We start from the raw sequence: 12882 nt of genomic DNA on the forward strand, positions 1-12882 counted from the left end.
CATGTTTAGCCACACTGAGGAGAGACCTTATAAATGTGACCTGTGTGAGAAGACTTTTAAATCTCCATATCAGCTGAATAAACACCAACAGATCCACACCAGAAAGTAACTCTAGAAGTGCAGTTACTGTGAGGATGTATTTATTTTTATCTTGTAATTTTAACCTGATTGTTTCGAACAAGTCTAATCAGTAAAATTATGGAGTTATACTGAATGAACTGTTTGGAAAAATAAAGACTCATTTTCGCCCAGGAAGCTCAGTGTTATACTGTAAACAGTAAAACGTAATTGGACGTTGGCAGAGATGCTCTTTATTTCAGGCGACGTTCAGGATAAAAATGTTGAAGGAATTCCCTGACTTACACTGACTTTGTTTAGAAGCAGAGCAAAGCACATGGATCCAGTTCTCAACCCTGTCGTCACTGTGGTGGTGGGAAAGAGTTTCTCTGTGACCTTTGTGGAAAAACCTCCAATCATGAACGGGACCTAAAACCACATCAGCGTAGACACACTGGAGACAAAATGAACTACTGCAAAGAATGTGGGAGAGGCTTCCACACACCAAGTACATTAAAAATACATGACCTCTTCCACAGTGGGGTCAAAAAGCACATCTGTGACCAGTGTGGGTCATCCTTCACCACTGCACGTGAGCTTAAAGAAAAAGCATAAGGGAATCCACACAGGAGAGACACCATACAAGTGCAGACACTGTGACAAAAGCTTCTCACAATCAGGTCATCATAACAAACATAAGCGTACACACATGGAAGTGAACGTCAGCTGTGACCAGTGTGACAAGAGCTTCAGGAATCTCAGTTCATACTCCGAACACAAACGATCCCACACTGTAAATAAACTGTTTCACTGTTACCAATGTGCAAAAACATTCACTTCATTATCTGCTCTGTGCAAACATCAGCCTGATCATGCAGGACTGAAATCACTGGATCACAATGAATCAGAAGAGAGAGAAAGATCCTCTTCTGGTTTCAGGGTCAGACTTAAAAACCTTGAGATCAGGCTCCACAGAGTTCAGATGGAATCTCCTGTAAAGAGTGTCAGCTGATGTCACACTTGGATCTGATGAGGTAGCTCTGATTTCTGGACCTGCAGTGAATAATCCTGAATGTTACATTTAGGAAGCTGCATGTATAGATATGCATATCAAGTTTATGTTTTTTTCCTTTGATGGATTTTAATTCTCTAAAATGTTATCCCTGTTACATTTTATTCTTTGTTTCCTTAGGACACAGTAGTGTTTAGTAGTTGTACTTGTTACTGTATTATTAAAGTTATAGGAATGTCTTTTTTACCAAACTAATAATGTATCAGAATTGCAGATATGGATATATATTTCAATTTCTTTCATTTGAACTTTCTTAGTGTTTCCAAAATTAACTTCTTTTTTTAATGTATTCATTTTATGTGTTACCTCAGTCAAATTTCAATTCTTCTTTCATATTTAATCTTTTGCTGTTGTAAAATCTTCTCTTAAATCATTTTCTCCCAAAACTGCAAATAATTTCACAGCAGTTGCTGTTAAAACCTCCAAAATGAACTAAATCTGTCCACCAGCTTTGAAAAAACACCTGCTGTGACTTTATGTTCAGAAAAAAGAAACTCAAGCTAAACTGGTTTTGGGCTGTACTTCCATATAATACCAGTTTGTACCAGAAGAAGAAGCAGTGAGTCAGTGTAACCTTTGTTCAATTAGGCAAAGACCACAATCTTATTCACAGTGGCAGCAAAGAAATGTTAAAAGTTAAAAACAGCAGCACACATCAGGACCATTTTAAAGATCACAGGTGACTACTTTTACTTAATTCAAATTCTGTTAAACCTCTATTTTTTGCTCCTCCTTTCACTTTAGTGTATTTAGTCCTTGAAGTCCACATGTTGTTTTTTAATGAATTTTGATCCACATGTTTGCAGCTGTTTTCTTGTTGATTTGAAGTTTGTATTATGAAATCCTGATAATGTTAAAGTGTTAGTTATATTTGATGAAGTCTGTGTAGAGTTTATCTTATTAAACAGTTTGGTGTGAAAAATAAAGAAATGGTCTCAGAACAAGTAGTTTGAGCCATGATTTCAGATTCAAACTAACTGTTTTCAGTGGTACATGTGGAGGTTTATCACAGGAGGAGACTTGGCTGTTCTCCACTCACACTGAACAAGGATCCTGCAGCTCATTAAAAACTCTAAAAAATATCTTCAAGGAAAATCTGTTTGATTTTTCTTAAAAAAACGTGCTGTTGGCATGAAGTTTTCAGACAGTGTGTTTAAGAGCCATTGTGGTTAACATCTCACACATTCCAATAAAGCAGATGTTCCTGCATTGCAATAGCGGTTTGGAGTTGCGTTCTACTCCCTGCTCGTCTACAGGACTCTCATGGAGCACCACTTTGAAACTTTGTAACTCTCTCTGTAAAATACAATATATAAAGACCAATGCTGGGCAGTAATTATATAGTTCTTCAAAAATGTTACTGAGTATTGCAAAAAACAAAGATTTTTGCAGCGGTTTACCTAAAAATACTGCTTAGGCATTTTTTTAAACAAACATTTCAAACTATTCACAGAACAATCAGCTTTTCTGCATCAAACCTGATGCCACACAAATTATTTGTGCCTCTCCAAAACATAATTTCTGTCCACTATGAGATAAACGAGAACATCAAAAGCCTGATACCTGCAGGCCTGACAACAGGAGATGTATCACTCCTGTAACATTTAGCAGTCGCGTCATTGTTCTGACATGCACAACAAAACTATTGACTACACTACACACTAACTACACAAGATTTGCGTTAAACGTCGCAAATCTCTCACAACTCAAAACACTGCTGTCACTCCTAAAATTTCCTCTTCTTAACAACTTCACATGGGACCCAACCTAACCTTAACAGTAGCAAACCAAGTCTCCCCTCGCCAGTCACATCAGAAGTAGTTAACCAGCAGCGGGGTGAGGCACTCACTACGTCTGGTGTTATGGCACGCCGCACTAAACGTGGGGCAGTTGCTAAGCTAATCGGTAAGAAAGCTCTCATACATTGCAATTTGAATGGCTTAGCAGTGAAAGCACTACTTGACACGTGCTCAAGTTTGCATCATAAGTAAATATTGGAAAGACTGATACTTGCCTGACTTAGTCATGCGACCTCTGTCTGAAATCATCGAGGAAGGTGTGGGAAGCGCTTCCACTCCCTTAAGGCCAAAACAGAGAGAATGAGGAGGAGCTTCTACCCCCAGGCTATTCGGGCCCTCAACCAGGTGTAGGACTGGACTCTCCCACACATATCACATCACTATGAGACTGAACTCTCACACACATCACATCACCACACGCACTCTGGTTTTCTTTATGCACACTTCCTATAATTTATAATCTTTATAATCTCTTTCTGCTATTTGCACATTTTTTTTACTGTAAATTTCTAAGTTAATCTGTAAATTTTTGTAGTAACCTGTAAATTGTAAACCTGTAAATTGTAAATACTGTAAAACCACTGTCATTTAATGGTCGGGCATTGCACAGCTACAAGCATTTCACCCCATGTCTTACTGTGTATGGTTGTGTGTGTGTGACAAATAAAATTTGAATTTGAATTTGAAATTGATGAGTTGAAAGATTGCGCAGTCAACAGGGAAACCACATCATTTGATGGCTGGGTACCCATCATGATCAACTTACCGGGTGGTGAAGACCCCACCCTCTCTGTCAGTACTCCGGCAGTACCTTGCCTATGGACAAACCATTGATCGGTTTCAATGTCTTGGAACAGATCATTGAGGGGCAACTAGAGCAGTTGATACCTACTCTTGTTACCTTGCTGTGTAATGCCATCTGTCTTCCCCCTGAGAAAGGTGAGGTGGTCGTAAGCTTCATCCAGACAGTAGAGCCAAACATTACACAAGGGTGCTTGAGGACAGTTGAAAGGGATGTGATTATCCATGCTGAACAGGTATCCTGGTTAAAGTGCCCCGTTCCATCAACCATGAATCCGCTTGATTGTTTAGTGCTGTTTGAGGCTGATGAGGGTAACCAGGCCCTAGAGCAGTTCGATGTCTTGACGGGGTTAGTTGAAATACAGAATCCTAAGCCGTACATCATCATTGCTCTGAGTAATGACACCAAACATGATATCACCTTGACAAGGAAGACGGCCCTGGGCATAGCTGGACTGGCCATCGGGCATACCGGGCATTTGCCCGGTGGGCCGATGGTGATTTTTCGTTTTTATGGGCCAATGGGGGGTTTTTTTCTTCGTTTTTTTCCGTAATGGTATAAACACTGAAAGATGGTGGATTGGCCAGATGAAGGGAGATGTGTAAAAATAACTCAATTGTTTGGTGGTGGGTATTGCGGAGCTTCTACAGATTCAGTAACATTAGCAAGTGGTTGAGGCCAGCAGATGCAACACGCTGGCAGGTGGATGATGGAAAGGCAGAAGGAGAAGAGACCCGAGGTGGTGAACTGAACTTCAGGTAAGAAGTTATGACCTGCAGTCTATCTGGGTCAGATATAAACCAAGTTTAGGTGGAGTTTATTTTCGTTATGCTGACTTTTTACAGTCAATTACCAAAACTCGTTTCTATACTGCTGGGCGGGTGCTATGATATTATTGATGTTGAACTTGTTTTATCTTATTTATAAGGTTAGTTATTAGAGTTTCCAACCATCCCGTAAAAAACGGAATCGTCTCGTATACAGAGAAAATATTGCGCGTTTAGTATTGAGGTAAAAAGGAACTCAGTTTTTCCCGGACTTCAGCTACAATGAAAAAGACACAAAGGTGGAGTTATTCTGTGTCTTTGCTGCACAGCTGCCTCTTCTCTCATTCTCTCCCCCTCCCTCTCCTGTTTCTACTTCAGTCATGAAACTGATCAGTGATCAGCTGATCGGCTTTTCTCTCATGTTTGTTTATCGCTCTGAATCTTACAACAAACGTTTTCATCTGATGTAAAATGTATAGAAATCCATTATTGTACATAGTATTTTTTTAGGGTCCCATCATAATTTCTTCAGAAGTAGCTAAGTACTGTATATGATGCCAGCATTTTCCCACATTTTCTAGATACTGTACCAGTACTGTGTGTAAAATGCCATCAAAAAGTCAATTAAGTTTTTCTTTCTCATCTGTCTTTCTATCTCCTTTCACTTTTTAAAGGTTGCCATGTTAGAAAAAATATTTTGTCCTACCATGCTGTTTATTGATGTGGCAAATGAATGGTTTATGAAAATATATCTAAATCTGTCATCAGTAATGATCATGTCTCACCTCTAGTCTTCTCTGTCTTAATTTCAGGTTTTCACCATGTGTTGTAGATAGTTCAGGAGGTTAACTCGACCAAGCAGTCTACTTTCGGGTACTGTTTAGAATACCAGAATAGGGAGGATGGTGAAGGTTTAAGTTTATTAGACTGATACATATATACCAACAAGACAGTGTACATCACTGTGACAACAGCGTTTGTTTTCATTCAAGGCGTTATGGTTTTTCCTATAATACCCGGTGGGCCGGTCTCTAGTCAAAATGCCCGGGCCGATTTTTTGTCCCAGTCCAGCCCTGGCCCTGGGCACCTTACAGCCGGTTGAACGTATTGTGGAGGTCGAGGCCTCAAACGAGTGCCCACCTGCAATAACAGTTCGTGAGATAATGGTGGAGTCAGCTGGACCTCTCCCAATGTCGTGGTATCCGCCAGTGAATCTTGATCATTTAGAGGAGGAACAAAAAGAGATTGTCCAGAGAATGTTGTTTGATGAGTGCAGGGTCTTTGCGTGGGATGGGAATGATATTGGTTGTAATGCTGATCTGAAAATGGTGATAAACCTAAAGGATGACATACCAGTGCAGAGAGCATATACTTCCATACCTAAGCTGCTGCTACGGGAGGTTAAAGAATACGTGCAAGACATCCTGATGAAAGGATGAATACCATACCATAGCATACCATACTAGTGATGGGTAGGGCTGCCACGATTAGTCGACTAGTCACGATTACGTCGACTATCAAAATCGTCGACGACTGATTTAATAGTCGACGCGTCGTTTGAAGCTTTGTAAGATCACAAAAGACGCAGGAATAAGTAGTAGGATTTAAGAGTGTAATAACGGACTGAAACAGAAGATGGCAGCACTGCATGTACAAGGATGCCAGCTGCCGTTACACTCCGAAGAAGAAGAAGAAGCAGTGTCCCAGAATTCATAGCGCGGCCCTGCTCAGTTTTCAACAATGGCGGCAGCTAGTTAGTTTTAATATTACTCTTATTAATCTTTCTGGGTCACAAAATAAACGTTTAACATATTTTCAGGCGAGAATGTAGCTGTGTAAACCTCAAATATCTGCTCAGTTTATCAAGACACCGCATATTTTCAAAAGCGCTCTGACGTTTTCGGAGACGTCTGTTACCCACTAGCTCGATAGCTAGCCGGGGGCAAGGCTCACTAGAGCCTATGAGAACACCGGACTCCCGGCAAATCGTTTTCAAACCCACCACCGTCTTTCGCTACTCAGGTTAAACATATATAAGTCAGTTAGATAACTTAAAAATGTTATTGTTTGGCCTTTTTTTTAGTATTTTATTTGTTCCTGAGTAAATCGGTTTGGCTGAGATTAAAGTTATAGTTTATACACGGCCGAATAAACGTCAAGCAGACAACTGATTATCAGAAGTGTGAGATGTTCGAGAATATACTCCGGTGTCCCGTTATATTTTAGATAGCAAGGAGTTTATTAAACTTTACCAAAACAATCTGTAAATCTCATTAAATTTAATAAACTATCATCTTGTCTTTATTTTTAGTTAGCACATACCCTAAACACTTAAAACTGTAAGCTAATGTTATATAAGAGCAGATGCTGCTGGTGCAATAAGCTGTACGTTTTACGTCCAATGGATGCATGATCCGATTAGTCGACTAATCGCAAAAATAATCGGTGACTAGTCGACTATCAAAATAATCGTTTGTGGCAGCCCTAGTGATGGGCGAATCATGAACGAATCGTTCAATAATCGAGAATCACTTTACTGACTCGTGAATCATGATTCACAAGCGCAACTGACTCACTGACTCATCCCTGTTGCTGTTAGCAAACTAATTTCATTAGTAGAAATATATCTAGCTTATAATTCAAATTGTGAAGAAAAACACAACATTGAGTATCTTAACAAAAACATTTCTGCTCTGAACTGGAAGAAAAAACCCTGAGTAGAAGCTCACATCAAGACAATAGCTCCTCGGTTCACAGTAGCATCGCTCTGCTAACATGCTAACAGCACATTTGAGCTACTCACCCACTCCCTCCTGTGCTGAATCGTAGTGTAAGCAAATCACTCATGACTCACTAACCCCCTCGCTCCTGTGCTGAATCGTAGCGTAAGCAAATCACTCAGGACTCACTAACCCCCTCCCTCCTGTGCTGAATCGTAGCGTAAGCAAATCACTCAGGACTCACTAACCCCCTCCCTCCTGTGCTGAATCGTAGCGTAAGCAAATCACTCATGACTCACTAACCCCTCCCTCCTGTGCTGAATCGTGGCGTAAGCAAATCACTCATGACTCACTAACCCCTCCCTCCTGTGCTGAATCGTAGCGTAAGCAAATCACTCATGACTCACTAACCCCTCCCTCCTGTGCTGAATCGTAGCGTAAGCAAATCACTCATGACTCACTAACCCACTCCCTCCTGTGCTGAATCGTAGCGTAAGCAAATCACTCATGACTCACTAACCCCTCCCTCCTGTGCTGAATCGTAGTGTAAGCAAATCACTCAGGACTCACTAACCCCTCCCTCCTGTGCTGAATTGTAGTGTAAGCAAATCACTCAGGACGCTCACCCCTCCCTCCTGTGCTGAATCATAGCGTACTCAGGACTCACTAACCCCTCCCTCCTGTGCTGAATCGTAGTGTAAGCAAATCACTCATGACTCACTAACCCCCTCCCTCCTGTGCTGAATCATAGAGCGAGCGAATCACTCATGACTCGCTCACCCCCTCCCTCCTGTGCTGAATCATAGAGCGAACGAATCACTGGGCGTTTCTCAATATGCGTACTTGTGCGTACTTGCGTTCTCGTGTACACGTGATACGTCATCAGTCGGAGACCAAGTACTGTTCCAATTGGCACGCATCAAGCCGAACGCGAAAAAGTCCCGGATGTGTTCTCGCTCCGCCCGTTTTATCGAGCATGCATCGGTGTGGATTTGGTACAGCTAAATATCCCAGAATGCATTTCGTCCAAAACTCAACAGCGGACTCCCGGCACATCGTTTTCAACCCCCGCTCGCGGTCTTCTCACTACTCAGGTTAAAGAAACCCCAGCAGCTGTCTATAGTATTGAGTGTCCACTAAAATAGAAATAAAAGCGTTCTAACATCTCACCTGCTAGTTTTTATTAAGGTATGTACACGTATGTACATGTACACTATTTTTATTGTTAGAGATTTCACTACTGAGGTTAAAAATGATATATAAGTCACTTAGATCACTTCTAAATGTTAATGTTTGGTTTATTTCAGTGTTTTATTTGTTCCTGAGTAAACCGGTTTGGCTGTGATTACAGTTAAGCTTCATAACATGTTACTCACAGTTAAATTAAGAGGGGACGGCAGTAAAAACTCCGGACATGTGACATCATCACGCACGCAGGTGTTCCAATTGTACATATCGCGAGTCCGTGCTCGCGTTCGGGTATATGCGTACTCCCGTGCGTTCTCGGCAAATGCGTACTCACCGAGAACGCGATGCGTACGCATCGCGTACTTGAGAATTGAGAGACGGCCACTCACTCACTCACCCCCTCCCTCCTGGCTCGCAGCTACTACTTCTTCTTCTTGGTTGGCAACCAATGTTAAGGCGCATTACCGCCCCCTGGCTCACAGCTCAGTGGACATTTAGATGAGAAAATATATATTTGCCACATGTAAGGAAAATACTAATAAAATAAAAATAAACAAAAGAAATGTTCCCTTTAGAAATTCTTTTGCTCTTTTTTGCTATATAAAATAGTTGTTTTCTTTAAGAATCACTCATCTTAGCAGTAGGATTTACATTAAAAGAGAAACAAATTAAGTTTGAGTGAAAATGTACATTTTTTGCACTCTCTGGACAACTGACTCAGTGACTCAAATGACTCAAAAAACCCGATTCACTTTGATGAGTGACTCATTAAAACTCGATTCAGTAAAAAGAATCAAATTTACCATAACCATACCATACCACCTTTATTTATAAAGCACTTTAACATAAAACCAGAGTTTCCAAAGTGTTGTACATGCAAATAGCATAAGTAAAGTAAGGTAAATTAAAAATAAGATAAAATCAAATAAATAACTAAAATAAATGAAAACATTTTAAAACAAATTGAGTCAGGCCCTTTAATCAGTGCCAAAGGCTTCAGCGAATAAATATGTTTTAAGAAGACTTTTAAACTCAGAAAGAGAAGAGACCTGTTTAATGTGCAAGGGCAGATCATTCCACAACTTTGAAGCAGCTACAGCAAAAGCACGATCACCTTTAAATTTACACTTAGTTTTCGGTACCTTAAGGAGCTGCTGATTGCCGAACCTAAGGGAACGGGCAGGTGTATATGGTTGTAGTAGCTCCAAGAGGTCTCTTATTTGTTTTTAAATCTCTTAATGAGATTTAAAAGCAAATAAGTAGTGGCCTAAGAATCGCCACCAAAAACCATCACTTGTGTTTTCTGTGTATTAAAATGTAAAGAGTTCAAAGCCATCCAGGCCCTTATTTCATTAAGGCATCTGAGCAGAGGGTCTACTGAGAAGCCATTTATCTTTTTAAGTGGGAAATAAGTCTGGGAGTCATCAGCATAACAGTGGAAAGAAATCCCATGATTCCTGAAAATAGACCCAAAGGGTAGCAGATATAGGAAGAAGAGAAGCAGGCCTAAAACTGAACCCTCTGGGACCCCAAATTGAAGAGAAGCAGCAGAGGATACAAACTTTCACAGAGTTTCACAGAGAAAGTTCGCTCTGATAGTAAGATCCAAGTGCTCTTATGCTGCTCCCATCAGGTGCATGCGAAAGAAAGACGGTTCACTCCTTTGCATAGACTATAGTCTATTGAACCAGAAAATGGTTGCAGACTGACACCCACTACCTTGGATACACGACCTGCTTGACACCGTGGGGGGATACTCCTGGTTCAGCATCCTTGATCAAGGCATGGCTTATGTTACGAAACAGTTTCACCCCGGTTCTTTTTATTCCTCGGGAATCCAGACACGGCACCGGACTCAGTAGTCATAACACAAAAGAAAACATACAAAACAAAGTTAACAGATTACAAGCACTGAGACCCTCACTCTGCATCCACTGGGCCTGTACAGAATGGTGTACGTCAGTTTAATGCTGGGTGGTGCTGCAATAGTAACTATCCTCAGTCAGAAGGAGAGGCTGACATCCAGGGATTAGATTACCACAGGTGGAGTTTATTGGCGGTCAGATGGATGGTACAGGGAGGTATGGCATACAGTAGGAGGATGTGGAGGGGTGATATGGTGTGGTTTCTATAATTAAGAACAGGGTATACATTACAACATGAATACAGATTAAAGATTAAGAAAACTGGCAACAAATTACTCCACTACAAATCAGTCTGATACCACTTCTTACAGGGTTCACGTTTACTAAGGCACTACCCAGAAGGTGCCACAAGAGGGCACTCCAACACAAGAGATGACCTATTTACACTGATGCATTTAGTAAACAGTCAGCCCCCTACTTAGCCACTACGTAATACAGTGATATTACAGTATACAAATTCACATAAATTGGCAGAGGGAACAAACAAAGCTGTAACAAGCCCCAAACAATCAAATAACTGGGCTGCCATAGCTATCGCTAACTAGCACATATGCTAAAGGTAACTAAAACCAATACACACAAGTAGCAGGGTAAACATCTTAAGCATGGAACATTAACTCACGTTTATGTGACGCACACCATCCCCAACAAATACAGGATGGGCTATTTGCTTCGCTTCCCAGCAGCTCTCTCCACAATCTTTAGCCCAGGAACGAACGAAGACCATCTAGCTCAGAAGTCCCATGAATCCCATCACTGCCCAGAGGCTGCTGGGTAATGTAGTTCACACTAACACAGGCTTTTCTACAGGGCCATCGGACTCTCGTTGTCTTACTTTTACAGATAAGCATATGGAGAGTCTCCTGCAAACCTACTTCTAAGTTATGACAATTATAAACTTTTATTAAAGGTACAAGCATTAGCATCAGCATCCCCCAACTGTAGCTTCCTGTCTCCTTTTATGACAGCAGACCCCCAGTGTCCATAAATTCCTATCCCTCTACACAATTACACACACTCTGAGGCCTACAGCTAAGCCAAAGTAAAACACACAGACAAATCCTTCCCTGTTCCTCTGATCTACTACTGGACTCTCTCATTTAAGCAAATTTAACACATTGTATTCTAATAATTGTTTTCTTGTACTCACAAATGCCAGTACTTTCTTACAGTTCATTGAGAGGTAACAGAAACACATTCACACAGATTCATTTTCACTTCTCCTGAAACTAAAGTGAAGTGCTCTATTTATATCACCAGCAATGAAACCTGACTGAATGCCATCAGTAAGTAGTTAGTGAGTAACGCTTATTCATAAAGAACCTTTCACAGACAAGCGGTCTGAACACACTTTACATTAAATAAATGGAAATAAATAAAATACCATAAACACAGTAAAAACCCCAACTTCAGATACAGAATAAAATTAAATATGTCAGTATTTTTATGTTGTCAAACAAAAGTGATTTTTCTTGGTTTGTTCTCTGCCATAATTTTTGTGACACCGAGACCAGAAATCTCCATGCACACTCTTAACTGAGCATTACAGCCTATATATAAAGCGCCAATGACTCTTACAAATAAGTGCAGAATGGTCTTAAACATGAAGTCAAATGGATCATAGTACTAATGCTAAATCTTTTATCCAGTGTATATTCATTAAAATCTGTAATGTCCAAAAACAAATGACTGTTATTACATATGTTTCTTTGATAAATCCAGATTATTCATCTATAATAAAACAGAATTGTAAATTTCACCTCTTCGCAAAAATGGGTACAAATATTTTGGTTTCATTTCTTAAAGACTGGCTGCTCTCAAGCTTTATTAATTTATGCATTTTTGGTTTGCAGACATTGGAGGGCTCCGGCCCAGCCCACCAACTGTCTCCCTCTCTCTGACTCTTAAGTGTTAGTGTCGTAACTTTCAGCTTCATCTCAACCTCAAAGTTCATTACAGATAGTTTCATCTGAAGCTCAGATTCTGATTTTAATACAGAAACACAGAAATGTCTGCTGGAACTGCGTCACTCTGCTCCAAAGTCCGCTCACAGACAAGAATAAGGTGAGTGAGTGGGTCAGCGCTCAGGGCATAGAGACTAAGTTGGCCTTAAACACACCATTTATTTCCATGGAAACTGACACACACAGAATTACAAATACAGTTTAAAATCCCCCTATACAATAAAAAGAGTTTTCTCAATACGCCCTGCCGGCAGAAATAACTATAAACTATCAAAAGAAAAGCTAAACAAATGTTTCCGATATGCTAAAATTCCCCCCACAATCCCATAATCCCACAGTCCAGCGACACGTGGGCAAATGTTCCGTATCTGAAACAGGAGAGGGATGGAAACCACGGCAGCCAAGACAACAAGGAGGGGGCTCCTGTCGCAGACCTGTCTCCTCCTGACAGCGCGTCATGGCACAGTCCCGCCCCATTCCACACCTGAACACGGCCTCCCTCGTAGCACCGCCAGATGCAGGCAGAGGGACACCCCTGCCCTGCTGTGGATTGCGGACATCGCCTCCCTCTGTCGCTGTTCCTGCCGT

The 12882-nt window shown here is 40.9% G+C and overlaps 1 protein-coding gene across 1 annotated transcript in view; it reads left to right on the forward strand.

Annotated features, from left to right (window-relative positions):
• The window catches only part of LOC120434368 (zinc finger protein 271-like), a gene marked incomplete at its 5' end in the record, with an annotated part of 8179 nt that extends 2243 nt beyond the window's left edge, over nucleotides 1-5936 (forward strand). The window contains 3 exons of the mRNA XM_039602356.1: nucleotides 4021-4195; nucleotides 4381-4488; nucleotides 5564-5936. Of these exons, the coding sequence (XP_039458290.1) occupies nucleotides 4021-4195; nucleotides 4381-4488; nucleotides 5564-5936 (656 nt within the window). The remainder of the gene's footprint in view (nucleotides 1-4020; nucleotides 4196-4380; nucleotides 4489-5563) is intronic.
• Between the last annotated feature and the right edge of the window lie 6946 nt (nucleotides 5937-12882).

Source organism: Oreochromis aureus, linkage group 3 (genome assembly GCF_013358895.1).
Source record: "Oreochromis aureus strain Israel breed Guangdong linkage group 3, ZZ_aureus, whole genome shotgun sequence".
NCBI classification, from domain to species: Eukaryota; Metazoa; Chordata; class Actinopteri; order Cichliformes; family Cichlidae; genus Oreochromis; species Oreochromis aureus.